Raw genomic sequence first — 14,757 nt, forward strand, 5'->3', positions numbered from 1 at the left:
CTGGGTCGGCCCATAAAAAGACACTGTCATATGGGCCGAACGCGAATAAGCCCATCAAAGGTGACCAGGACTTATGGAGGAACAGGCCCAGATCCAGCAATCCGTCAATATTTGTAAATATCTTGTAAATATCTATAAATAAGGGAAGAAATGGAAAGAATGGGGGATCTTTTTGTTGAAATGTAAGAATTTTAGAGAGAGAAAGAGAGTATGAATTTCTTGCATCTTCAGTTATATTTTAGAATTTTTAAGTCAATATGTTGGCTGCTTATCGCTGTTTTTGAATAAAATGGGAAGAAGAAAAAAAACAAGTTACGAGCGAGAGAAAAAGAAAAGGAAAAAAAAAAGAAAAGAAAAAAGAAAACGAAAAAAACGAAAAAAAAAAAACAAAGAAGGAAAAACTGAGAGAAAAGAGAGGTTTTTCCATAAACTCCACACTCGCTTCTAGGGTTTTTAATCGTTCAATTTGTTTGTGCGAATAATGGGATAGTGAATCATGAAGCCGACTTGCCACTGATCTGCTCTTGAACTTCCTACTTCTCACCGTCTGCGAACCTTCCCGTGGTATATACATATTCACATGTCTATATACAAACGCACACACTCTGTCTTGTTCTACGCAAAGATGATAATTGTGATGATCATAAGTTCTCATGTATTAATGTTGTTTTGACTCTCATTGAAATTGCATGGTATGCACTGTATTTGATTTTATCTTTCCATTACATATGATTTTTTACTAAATTGAATATTTCGTTGCCATTTGCTTTGCCGATGTAAAAACATCTGAATAATTTGTCAATTATAAACATAAATTTCAGAGATTGATCTTGTAATGTAGGCTAATGGCTGATGATTGTGAATGTTTGTGTTAAAGAATAATAAGAAAGAGAAAAAGTTTTTATAAACCTAAGAACTAGATGGAGGAATTTAGAAGCGTGGAAGTAGAATTCTTTAAGAGTAAGACATGGATGGAAGGAAAATGGAATTAGATGATGTAACATTGAGTGGATGTGCTAAGAAGAATTAAATATATATATATATATATATATATATATATATATATATATATATATCACGAAGAATCTAAAGGAAAATGATGATTACTTATGAAAACTTAGTGGTGAAGTGAGAAGTACAAAAGTAATTAAAACACACAGTGTGATAAAATTTGGTAAAAATAGAAAACAAATCAAATGCTTGATAGATACAAACATGTAAAGAATGAGGTTAAAAGAACAGTTAATTATTGAAAAAAAGTTGACATTTAGCATAAAGCATGAGTATTTTTTGTCTTTTTTTTTTGGCAACTATATGAGAAGATAAACAAATATTTTTCATTTAATTAAATGCATAAAGGATAAGACTCTTATGCTTTGACTCTTATGCTTTGTTTGGAAGGAAGGACAGATAAATGGAAGAAAGGGATGGTAAGAAGGATGGATGAGGCATCCCTAGGGAAATGAAATGTTCTCTCATTTTATTTGGTTGAGCGAAAGGGAAGAGAAGGAGTTGACATATTTTGTTGTTTGGTATGAGGAAAGAAAATGAAAGGTTTTATATCTTTTTACCATTACACCCTCATTATTCAACTTAATACACAAGTCATGTTAAACACTGAATGGTAACAACGCCACTCTATGGTACCTACTACAATTATCCTTCTTTTCCTCCTCTAGTCCGTTCAATTTTGGATGGATAAAAAATGGTGGGCTAGGATTGATGCCTCATCCACCCATCCTTCCCTTATCTCCAACTCTCATGTATCAAACAATGGAGACACGCTCTAAACTTCCTCTCCTCCCTTCTTCCATCCTTCCTACCAAACTAAGCATTAGGGTCTTGGTAAAAGATGATGAAACTAAAGAAAGAAAAATTGAAAGTTAGGATAAAAAAAAAAAAAAGAAAAAAAAAGAAGAAATATAGGCTGGAAGTTATTTTGAGTAATTTTTAATTGAAATTTATGGCAAAAGCTTAGGTTTAGCCTTAAAAAGTTAAGAAAAATGTTTATTTTCCCTCGTAGGAGAAGGGTATTCGAGGTAGAAATTCAATTTGGATTTTAGTTGGGAGGTCAACAACAAAGCTATAAACGTGAAGAGATTAAGAAGATGAATGGAACCATGAAGAGAGAAGAAAAGGATCTTTATATAGTTTTATATATTTTGAAAAAATTTATCGTATGATACTTAAAGATATGATATGGTGAGTGTTAGAAAAGAAATGTCACAGACAAATACGTGGATGTTAGTGTGACAAAAACTATGTTTGATGTAGCTATAACCTTATTAAGAACAAATGTGGGAGAAACAAGTGAATTTGCAATTAGTATAGGCTTTCATCAGACCCCTTACTTATGGTTTTAGTAATATATTAAGTGACTAGACACATTCAGGTGAGATTCCATGACATATGCTAGTTAATGGCATTATTTTGGTAGAAACACATGCTAAATTAGGAATACAAATCGGGAGATATTGAAGATGAAGGGTTAAGGGATACCAAAAAGCAAAATTATTTATTTATTTAATTTTTTTTTTGGGGGGTTAGGTAAGTATTCACACACATATTTCACAAATTACCCAAAAAGGGCGAAAAGTTTCTTTGACTAGATTCAATTATTTACAAGGAGGGAGAGTTTTAAATTGATGTTACTCTAAAATAGGACGGACTATTTATCAAAAAAAATAAAAATAGGACGGACTAAGTAGATGAGTGTGGCCAATGTGGATGTTGAGCTAGCCATGCTTTAGACAAAAGAATTAAAATTAAAACGAATATAGTGGAAGTTTTACTCAATTGAAATACTATAAAATGGAACCGATTAAGATGTTTGGCCATTTGCAATTAAAATTGCACTTGGATCAATGAAAGAAGTGACTTGATCCATATTGACTGTAAGATAGAGGAATAGAAAGACCCAAACTAATTTAGGTCTAGTTAGCAAGAGACAGTTAGGAAAAGAGTTGGTCTTATGTAGTCTAATTGAAGTTACCCGTTCCAAAGAGTTGAGTTGAGTATAAACATAAACTTAACAATTAAAGGCTCAGAGCTGATATTGGCAAGAGCTTAAAAAAATTCATATGTATAGCTTAGAACTTCAACATCAACTGAATTGTGCAGTACTAGTGAGATATACCTGTAACCTGTAGCCATAGGTAAACTGAGGAGTTTGCGATAAAATCTTACTCTGGGTATTCAACTATACAGAGGAGCCAATTTTCTTTTGCACAATGACGATAGACTAATCATAGCTTTGGTGTTTTATTCTTATTTTGCACATATGCTGATAGAGGACAAGATTTAACTGTTCCTTCTTTCTTTTTCTAGGAAGATTTTGGGGCTTCTGTTGATGGGTGCTCCAAAGCAGAAGTGGACATCAGAAGAAGAAGCTGCCCTCAAAGCTGGAGTGGCTAAGTATGGGGCAGGCAAATGGAGCACAATACTTAAAGACCCGGAATTTAGTGCCATATTGCATTTGCGTTCAAATGTGGACCTTAAGGTATGAGATGTCAAACCTTTAGCATGCATGTTTTATTATTGAAAGGAAGGTTACTGGTTTCTTTAGTTTGAATGTTTGTAAGTTTTTCAGGCCAGATATGCTGTATTGATGCGTGCTTTTACCTGACTGGAAAAAGGCGTATTAATGGGTATAATTCTTACCTGGACAGGATAAATGGAGAAATATGAATGTAGCGGCAAGTGGATGGGGGTCCCGGCATAAGGCTAGGCATGCATTTAAGAACAATCAGCAGACTTCCAAGCATGATGATGACCCTATGGCTCTTAGCACTGTAATTCAGAGTGATTTAGAAATTGTTGATGCTAAGCCTCTTGCAATCTGTAGTGAGACATTACAAATTGCTGGTTCTAAGAAACCAATCTCAAGGTTATATTTACTTCTCAACTTTTGGTATTTCCCTTCTTAAACTTTGATTCCTGCTGGTGGCATACATGAGTTGTCCTTGTTCTTAAATTGGCTTGGACCATGAAGAAAAGCGATAGATCAGCTTACCCAACAACCAGTTAGTTCTAGGATTGTGGTGGATCTCGAGTATTCATACATCTTTAAGCAACTCTAGTCTTGTACACATGTCTTGCAAATACAGTTCTGTGACTGAAAAGTAATTGCATCATGTCCATCTCATTATTGTGGTGGTATCTATGACACTTGAATGTGAACAATGTGATATTTACGTAGTAAATTATCTTTGCATGGACACTCATTAAAATGTGGCCGATAGTAGTGCAGAGGGAGTTGCATCCAGTTGCAGTGTTGTAATACTTAGATGTTTGAGGCTTCAGTATAAAACTTCGCTTTGGTGATTTTCTTTTCCTTTCTTTATTTTTCTTTGGGAGGGGGTGGACCTTTTAGCTCCACTACTCTGTTGTGATTCAGTATATGCCATCTAGATGTTCTTCTTAACTTTTTTGCTCATTTAATAACACAATTGAAAGAAGTTACTCCTGGAAATGTAGTAACTGAGCCAGATTAAATGTAATAATTAATGCCATATAGCCTTTCTAAACTCATCAATATCATCCGACCAGAATGTATCCTTTGTAGGGCCTCTGGAGTTTCTAAGCTTAAACATAAACAGTCAAGTGTGATGGGAAAATATGTTCTTCTCATGTCACTAATTGATGACAGAATTGCCTTTTGAAATAGTTCTTCTCATGTCACCTATTTGAAATGCCTTTTTAGTTAGAAAGGTAGGAGCACAAACTATTATCACAGAATTGTCTCAGAGCTAATTGCTGATCAGGATGTGTTGCCAATGACGCCAATATGTTGAAGGTGGAAGTGGTACTGAGCTGATTGTATATAGGAAAAGTAACAAGTTTTGAACTAGTGTGTCATGACTTGGATTTTATTCCCTGTTCAAGAAAAAAGCTATACCTTATCCTTCAAGGAGAGGTGTGAATTCATACATGTTATTGACACAATGAATTTGGAACCATGCAATTTTGTTTTTGTGTATTTGTTGACATGATCTATTGGAACTTGTGTTTGATGAATGTAGTTTGGACAATCTTATATTGGAGGCCATTACCGATTTGAAGGACCGTCTTGGTTCTAACCGGACTGCAATTGCCATGTACATAGAGGTATTTACTCTGGGCTCTGGGTCTTAAAGTTACGATTACAGAACTCTATATTGTTTGCAGAATCAAATACAAATAGAGTAGAACTGCTGGGTTCCTGTTTTTTTTTGGGTTGGACCCGGGGTGTTCCAACACTTATAATTCTTGTGGATATATATTTATGGAAAATATGAAATATTGCAAGTGACAACCTTGGTGAAATTAAAGCAGCTTCCATTCAAATGCTTTTATTGTTTGTTGAAATCATAATGCCAGAAATTATAAATATGCCTCATTTATGGGAGGGTTGAACTGCAGTGTCATTTAATGACAAATAACATTGGATATTAATGATATGCCTGCAAAATCTGTTTTATGGAAGGATTGAACTGCAATTTCATTAAGGGACTAACTGAAGGAAAAGAATGACCCATGCGGTGACTTTTAGGTTGCCCTAAGTGAACCAACTTTAATTTGAACTATGATTCAGATCCTGTTTTGAACCATTTTCAACTAGCTGGGATTAGCCATCACTTAACAGGCCTCAGCGTCCTCAACTACATGGGGTAGGGTACCTTCACCGTTTTCTCCTGTCTGCTCTACGTGGAGCCTTATCCTTTCCACAGCCTCAACTCACGTTCCATTTGTCCTTCGTTTTGTACATTTTTAACTTCGATCAAATTATTTCATCGTGCTGTTGAACTCATTGGTCTATATTTAACATTTGTAAACTGCAAATTAACTTCACCACATAGTTATTCATTTATATTTTCTATATGGCTATTGTGCATCTCAAGTTCTCATTTCAGTCTGAGTCTGAAAATGTTGTCTCTCAATTACCCAGCACATTTATCATCTGGCCGATTGTTTTATAAAACTTTTCCATATAACGTATTCTTCTATCAAGTAGTACTCTTTATTAAGACTTTTCCATTTTACTTCTTTGATTTTATGGTTGTCCACATCAATATTCTCTAATGAATAATCATAGTTGTTAAAGGCGCACTTAGGGCTTAAGCTCCCAATAGCTCTAGGTTCGTCAAGGCCAGAACATCTTAACATACTACAAGCAGACTCTTCCTGGCAGGCTCACATAAAGCTCTCACACTCATGCTTTTTTGCAGGTCCACGCTTAAAGAAGGCATGCCTTTCATTTTTTAATGTTTATGCATTTGTTTAATGACCATGAATTTACACCTACATCACATAATTGTCACATCAATGGACCGTGTTGTTTATTTTATTTATATATTTGGTGGAATTCACAAACTTATGGTTGACTACTAACATGAATTACATCTAGTGCTTGATTCTGATTTTTTTACGTCAATGTAATATGTTTAAAATTTTACGTCATTCTTTCCTTGTGTTGTTGCACAATTTTATTAGTATTTCATTTTGTTAAAGTATATACATATCGAAAGGATTTATGTACTTTGATTTATTTGATTTTCTAAGTTTACAAGTCAAAAATTCCATTTTTAAAAAAACGTTTTAAGTAGCTGTATTGCATATCTTGAATTGTCCAGAATGTATATTGATTTAATTGAATTCATATGCAAACTAAAAAGATATATGTATATTGATAGCTAATCCATTGAACAGATATACTGTTTTTTTTCTTTTCGTTTTTTTGTTTTTATATATTTTTTCCTTTCTTTCTATTTTGATTTTGACTAGTTTCTGTTGCATACTTTGATTTTCCTTTCTATACTTATATATAATATTCATTTTTTTTACACACGCATTGGTTCGATTAGGCTCGCGCCTTTGGGCTCTAGGAAATACCGCTTTAATGGGTGAATGGTCCCCAACCCTTGGAACCTTCGCGACTTGAGCCTTTAATAACTGTGTATGTAATTGATCTAAGACAGTAGAAATGGTCATCTTTAATAATGTTGCAAATGAACAGAACTATTGATAAATAGCTTGGGCTGATTCATTAGTTAAATAAACCAAGTTTGAACATTCTTTTTGAGCCTAACTCATGAATAGTTGTGTATTGTGGGGCATGGGAACTTTGAGAAATAGTATGATATACTTCATATTGTGAGCCTTGCCATGTTGTTATGCATTACTGGCTTTTATATCAAGGAAAATCAATGAAAAAACATACTTGATTTGGACAAATGAAAGACCAACACTGCTCAATCTTGCATAAACTTTAATATAATCAAGCATCACTTAGTTTACTTGTCAAATTTTGGACTTACTCTAATTGTGAGCACCTAACATTGAAAACGTTTACAGTCCTCGTTCTTTGTTGCTATAGGTGCTGATGATGATGGTCTAAGATATTGATTGATTTAAGTTCCAACAGCAACCTTCATCTCCTTCTCTTGGTTTTGACCTATACTTTTGTATTATTATTTATTTCTTAAGTATCAAGTCATGGGATCTCTAAGTGGCTGATAATCTCATTTTTGGATAAATGTGAAGCACTTGCTCCCCTTGAGATCTCTTCTCTCGTTTCCTATTCCTCATTTTCTTCTTCTTTGGCCTTCCTTTTACCTCTATTTGTGGGTTTTTAAATCTCATTTAAACAGATCTGATGAAATCTGAAGGAGCCCTCTTACATCTAAACAGATCTTAAGTTGATGGGTTTCTTGCTTTTGGTTTCCCATTGAATTACATCAACTTTGAGATCAGATTTGTTCACACTAGAACAGAGAGATATATGGACTAATTTGGCTTGATTTTTGTATGTGAGCCAATTTGAGCCAGTCCCGAGCTTGATTGTTTTTGCACAAGCCAAGTCTTAATTTGCTAGTCCAAGCTCATCCAAAACAAGCCGATTTTGAACTCCTGTCTTCTGATGACCAAGCAGGCTCAAACAACTCAGCTCGCCTCAGTTCATTTGCAGACCCAGCTCTCGGGAATCTGTTGGTCATCAAGTTTTCACCATTTCTTACATTTGTTTTTAATTCTTCAAAACCTTGCAACTATTAACATTTTGTTAATTTTGTCATAAACACCATGGAATCACCACAAAGTTGAGGATACTAATGTGAATTCATTTTTAGTGTAATGTGCAAGATTTATATAGACACAACCACTTGATGGATTTGTTATGTTCCAACTTCATTTTGTTTCAAGTTGTTTTGACATTTTTTATTTTGATTTTACAGGAGCAATACTTGGCACCTCCAAACCTGGAAAGGCTATTGACGACAAACCTAAAGATTCTGACAGAAAATGGCAAATTGACAAAGGTAATTTTTCTGCCGTGCATATTCAACTAATGTTAGCAAAACATTAATTTTAACATTTGTTGAAACTGATGGGCCGTCAACAAAAAGAAAAAGAAAAAGAAAAAAAGAAAAGAAAAGCCTGGTGATGCTTTTGAAAGGGAACATCTATAGGCAGCATCTTGGCAGTGATGGAGAACCAGATATGGACCAAGAGCTTGAAGTGCACGTGTTTCGCCTTTACTATTGGAGACATGGAAAAGAACTATAGAATTAGGGATTTTTGTCCATTTATTATTATTATTATAGTAATGCTTTAATTTTAGGATATTTAGTAATTTAGGGTTTTATTTTTGGTAATAAGATTTGATTAGGGTTTTCCTAGATGCTTATAAATATGTGGGTTGATAACATTGTGAAGGTACCTTTTTATGATTATTGAATATCGTAGAAGGAGATTAGTTCTCCCTCATTCTTCTATCTTCTTCTCATCTCCTCTCTCATTCTTAGTCAATTTTGATATCAAAGCACCCCCCACCCTTCCTGCATCTGGCAGAACTATTAAAATTTCATGAGCATATTGTATCGAAGTCTCTGTTCCTTGTTGACTGAAAATTGGAAGTAACTTCGAGGACTGTGGTTTATGGAAATATTTAAATCAAATTTCATGTCATGAATATGCATCTTATCTTGGCCGATTACATGCTCTTACAATTTATTTGAATTTGAGAGTAGTGGATTTCTACATGAGATGAGTATAATGGGAAATTCAATGCTCTATTTGGAGAGTGATGCGTTGCGTGCCTGATCTGCAAGTGGGGCGTTTTACTTCCCAATTCAAAATTCGGCCTAATTACTCTCTCTCTCCCCTCTCCATTATCCAATTTACTTTTCTTGTTTTACTTCTTTAACTTTTTATTGGGTCAGAATTAGAAATTATGAGATGTTTTATGAAAAATCAGCGCGTTAAGGATTTGTAATTTGACTTCTTGTTGTTAAAGAATATTAATATTGCAATTTTATAATTACATGTAACATAAAATATACGATCTTGATGACTAGGATGAGGTTGAACAGGAACAGATTTGTTAACTTTTCCCTTGGTCAGATTAACATGAGAGCCTGGTGGATGGTACTGATCCTTCTCTTATGAAGTCGATCTGCGCCTTGCGGGATGACGGGACTTTGTTGTCCAGTGGAATTTTTTTGGTTAAGACATGATTCTTTGCATTTACCTGTATTTTATGTCGTACAACTTTGAATAACTGTATATTGTCCATCTCACATCTTCACTTGATTGGAATTAAATCATCCAGTTCATTTTTACGTTTTGTCTTTGTGAAAATAAGTTTATTCATTTTCTTTCCTTGTTCAAATTGTTTAGGTTTGTTGATTTCTATTAAAGGAATTCTTAAGGCTGGCTCCTGGAATAACCTTTACAAACTTATGTCACCTTCTCATCTGTGCTCAATATCACTACTCTTTTAATTCCCTAACAATGCCAATTCTGTCAAATTTGTCCAGGCACCTGAGGTAGTCTTATTTTCCCTGTTGATGTTGATGACATGTGACTGCCAAACAACCTATTCCTTTCTGCTGTCGTCACTTTTGATAAGAGCTTAAATTTTATTTTTGGTTTTTCAAATTAATGGGTATGGGTTTCGTTTTTGCTTTCCAGTGACTCGGTATAAACTGTACTTGATTATGAGTTTCTTGATCTTCAAAAGAATATTTCCTTTATTCCACTTCTTTCCATCTTGTATTGAGGGTTTAATGGACTGATCAACAAGTTATATCTTATTTCAAAGAATTTTTTTTTGATAAGTAAGAATGTTTCGAAGAATTTATTTGGGTTTTTTGTGGAGTTTCCATGTTGCGTTAGTAGTTAGTACTCGATATATGATGTAAGGTTCATATTGATTTATTCCAATTGTTGGTAGATGGTTATATCTTTGATTATCTCTTCTTCTGTTGCCAAATGACTTGATCACTTTGCATCTTTAGTCGCTAATGGATTTTTAGAGTAGTCATAAAATCCGTTAATTTTGTGAACTGTAGAGTTTAGTTTTACTCTGATCTTTATGTACAATGGTTTGCTGTAATTATTTGATCACCTTCACAATTATGATTTGTTTCTCCTAGTCTTTATTTTCCCCCTTTATTAAAAAGCTTATTTCAGTTCCTGTGCAATGACCACTGCTCAGAGGGTCCTGACAAGCGTGAGGTCACATTGTTGAGTCTCAGAGTAGTCCTTTTTGTGTAAAATAAAACCAAAGGTTGGGTCCGATTAATTTTGGTGAATTGTTGAGTTTATTTTTGTTCTGATCTCTATGTACAATGGTTTTTGGTAAATATTTGATCACTTCCACAATTATGATTTGTTTCTCTTAGTCATTTTTTTCCTTTTATTATAAAGCTTATTTCAGTTCTCTGCAATAGTGCACTGACCACTGCTTAGAGGGTCCTGCTTAGAGGGTCCTGCTTATGTCACAATAAATTTTTTTGTGACAGAAGCAAAGGTTAGGTCCAACTGACAAGCTTGAGATCACAGTTCAGAGTCTGAGAGTAGACATTTTGTGTAAAATAAAACTAAAGGTTGGGTCCGTCTCCTTTCATCACAACCAAACGTCCACAGATTATGCAGGGTGTGAGCAATCAATTTTAAACCTCTTGGTTTGTAGGCCTTCAGCAAGCAGTTCTTAAGGCTTTCCCAATTAACCTAGTAAGAATGGAGGTTTATGGTTTATGACAAAAAAGGAAAAAATATTCTGATTGAGTAAGCAATCAGCATAATTTGTTTGGATGGATGGCATGTACACTTTTTTTTGTTTCTGAAATATGTCTGTATTAATGTGTATATGAACATAATCAAGTAAAGAATGATGAGTACAAAAGTGGAGAAAGTTCATATTAAAGAAAGTTGAGCAAGATCGGGTTGTTTCTTGCTTTAGATCATAATTATGGCATTTTCATTGACAGGTAAAGCATCGGTACAGGATGGCACCAACTTCAACATCTTCTGTTGTAGTAAGAGACTCTTCCCTGTTGATCCTAGAGGGAAAGCAGAAGAATTCTCCAGAAGTAAAGAAGAATGACATCAAAATTCTTACTAAATCCCAGATTGATGCAGAGCTAGAAAAGATGAGGAGCATGACTGCACGAGAGGCTGCAGCTGCTGCTGCCCGAGCAGTTGCAGAGGCAGAAGCTGCCATTGCGGAGGCTGCAGAGGCAGCAAGGGAGGCAGAGGCGGCAGAAGCTGATGCAGAAGCAGCACAGGCTTTAGCTGAAGCAGCAATGAAAGCATTGAAATGCAGAGCTCTTCGTGCCTGGTAAAGTCTTCTCCCAATCATCGTTTTTATATATATTATTCTTTTTTACTTGCATTAATGGTGCCTACTATCTGTGGTAATGGGGTTCAAGAAGTTTGACCAGAGAGCCTCTATCTTTCTCTCTCAAAATCTCTTGCTTCCTGAAAACAACTCTCTCTCTCTCTCTCCCCTCCTAGATTTTGGGCAATTCCTGATACAAAACTCAAGCAAATGGAACCCTCACCAATGGATGTGTTCAGTTATACAATTGATTTTTCAGAACTCATGTTCATTGGTGTAAAACTGAGGGAATGTTTGGCACAATTCTTTGGATTTTGCTTCCTGAAACATGCACATCTGAAAACAATTGAACTTTCTAGATATGGTGTTTCCGCTCATTTTATTAGTTCTGACTGAAACTTTCGGACATTGCTCTCTATAGTTCTGGTGATAGAGAATCGTCTTCAGAAAGAACACCAAACAGGTGTTATGTGTTCTGGCTTATTGTCAACCTAACACTGGGCCTGCTCAATATAATTTGATGCCTTGGGCGAAAATTATAAAAGAAACCTTTTAATGTTTAATATATTACTTTGAAAATGAAATACCAACTTCAAATTCGTTGGAGTATTACATTGAGACGCTTACAAAGTGAGAGTTTGCAAGGAAACAAATATCGAAGAATCAAAAAATACCAGAAGATGTGAGAGAATAAAAATTGGAGATGGAGTGGGACAGTGGAAAGACTATAATGAGGAAGAAAAAAAAATGTGAAGAGAGGAAAGTTGAGAAAACCTTGGGACCTACTATTAATTAGGGATGGCAACGGGGGCGGGTTTGGGCGGGTGTACCCTTCCCCGCACCCGCAACCGTTTAAAAATCCCGCCCCCATCCCTGCCCAAAACCGTAAAAACAGGGAAACTTTCCACCCCATCCCCGTAACCGTTTTAACATTTTTACCCCCGCGGGTACCCGCCCCACCCCGTTTAAGATCATAATTTATTTATTGTTGAAATAGATTTGCTTTTTTTTTTTTTTTTTTCCTTCATCTTCAATTCTTTACCATTGCAACTTTCCTTTTAATCAAATTCATTTGTTACTTTAATATTGTTATTTGGGGTACTTAATATATAGTGGTAAATATATATACTAATGAAATAAGGGTTCTTATGTAATTTGCCTATCTAAACGGGACGGGGCAGTGCGGGGCGACCTCTCCCCGCCCCCACACCAAACCCTCGCGGGTTTTTATTACATCAAACCATCCCCGCCCAAATAAGCAAAACGGTCTCCCAAAACCGTCAAAAAAGGGCGGGTAACCGTGGGGACGGGTCAAATTGCCATCCCTACTATTAATACATCCTGTTGGGCCTTAGGCGAGTGCCTAAGTCGCCTAAGGCTCCATTTATTTCTTTTTATCACAATTGAAGTTATGTATAATGCATCCTTATGAAATTAAAGTTTTAAAGCTCGCCCAGTTATTTGGACAAATAGCTTCATGCAGAAGAAGGTGGTTTTTGCCCAATGTTAATTTCCTAAGTTTCCTTGGTAGCAATCTTCTTTGGATGCATACTGCACAACTGGTCACACAATAAAGCTCCGTTGTATTTTGTTGGCAGACACACCATCATTTGGTTTTAATCATTTACTTTATAGAATTGTTTTCATATGCAGAAAGCACGACGACAGTTTTAAAAGTAATATTCTTCTGTTTTCTTTTCTTTCTTCCAGCTAGTAGTTGATACCTTGTTGAATTTTGTCATTCCTGGTGGCTTTCCAATTTTGTGTACGATATTCCTAGTAGAATCTCAAAATAAAATCATCTTTGGTAAGATTGATGCATATGGTCTCAAATTTGTTACTGACCTTCAAGTTTAAGGTCTATCTGACAAGCACAGCAGATTGCTGCTGCATTTTCATAGCATTCTCCATTCTTACTCTATACAAGTGTTGTTTATAGTTTCAATCCTAAAAATCATATTTTGCTCACATGTGCAGATGGCAAAAACTTTTGAATGGATATCCATGTATAGGACTTCGATAAACTCCAGGGTGCAGCAGTCTTCTACGGACATATCTATCACTGTAGATATGGATAGGTTTGTAAATCTTGAAAAATACATAATTGAGTTTTACCAGTTTTGAGGTTTATATCGAAGTAAAGAGAAGAGGATAGCTGAAGAAACGTAAATAGAAACTTTCAGAAGCTTGGGTGTATACTTCACCTTCCATTTTGACTTCTTATTTGATCCAAGAAAGACTGAGAAATTACTGCATTTTCTTCTGGGACTGTGTTTCATTCAATTACAGGCAATACAGATGTTTATTCAAAATGCTCTTTTATTGTTTTCCAATAAATTGCAGGAGTTGAACCTGTTACTCTATTGGCTACCTTAAATACACCATGCTTATTCCATCATTTTACAATGACAAGAAGCTTTACAATGCCCCTTTTCGGCTGGTCCAAAGGACTAAAGTGGGTATGTGTATTTCTTGTCAATGAAAAAAATGATATCCAGACTTGTTAAAGTGAAACAATTAAGGTCATCGATAGTCTGACTTTGTTTATATAATCAAGGGCTAGCCGAGTTTCGTCCCTCACTTTCCAAAGTAGAAGGGTTCAAATTTCCATAAAGAATGCATGAATTTCAAATGCACATTATGTTAGATGTAGAACTAGATATCATTGGGACGGGAGTTGAAGATAATGCATGTCTTGGAGGGTCGTGGTGGGGCAAGAGGGGGGCGGAGGTGGTGGTTAAAAAAATGTGCATCTTCACTCTTTCTGTATTATATTTATAGATTTGACTAAATTGTATTTTTAGTTAAAAAAAAAAAAAACAATCATGGACGACGTCGATATAGTAATGCTCACGGACTTTAACAACCATCACTGACTTGGGAGAACATTTTTTTTCTTTCGGAAATTAACATGGTAGAACATTGATATAACTCTTAGCTCTCCATAGCACATCCAGCGACAAGAGAATGGAGCCTAGTGTCACCAAGAATAATGGAATACACAAATTTGTTTGATAGTCAGGTTTTGAAAAATTATTCTTGAAAAACTCGGGTAAAAAAAAAAAAAATTAGAAAAAAAACTCATTCATGTATTTTTAAATTTATAAAAATTAATTGGCTCAAATCTTAAAAAAAGAAAAAAGAAAGAAGAAGAAAGG

At 35.1% G+C, this 14,757-nt stretch overlaps 1 protein-coding gene across 2 annotated transcripts; it reads left to right on the forward strand.

Annotated features, from left to right (window-relative positions):
- Positions 1-223: 223 nt before the first annotated feature.
- LOC132283198 (telomere repeat-binding factor 1) lies at positions 224-13,962 on the forward strand. 2 transcript variants are annotated; one of them, XM_059785124.1, is made up of 8 exons: positions 224-564; positions 1,402-1,554; positions 3,328-3,499; positions 3,669-3,886; positions 5,022-5,106; positions 8,211-8,294; positions 11,250-11,599; positions 13,577-13,962. In XM_059785124.1, coding segments are annotated over exons 2-8 (930 nt in total). In that variant the 5' UTR covers positions 224-564; positions 1,402-1,534; the 3' UTR covers positions 13,578-13,962. The 2 variants fall into 2 exon arrangements, with proteins under 2 accessions (XP_059641107.1, XP_059641108.1); XM_059785125.1 differs by lacking the exon at positions 1,402-1,554 and having other exon boundaries at positions 229-564.
- Positions 13,963-14,757: the final 795 nt, after the last annotated feature.

This window comes from Cornus florida, unplaced genomic scaffold (genome assembly GCF_030987335.1).
Source record: "Cornus florida cultivar Cherokee Brave unplaced genomic scaffold, ASM3098733v1 CherokeeBrave_3.0.0_Hap2_Chr11, whole genome shotgun sequence".
NCBI classification, from domain to species: domain Eukaryota; kingdom Viridiplantae; phylum Streptophyta; class Magnoliopsida; order Cornales; family Cornaceae; genus Cornus; species Cornus florida.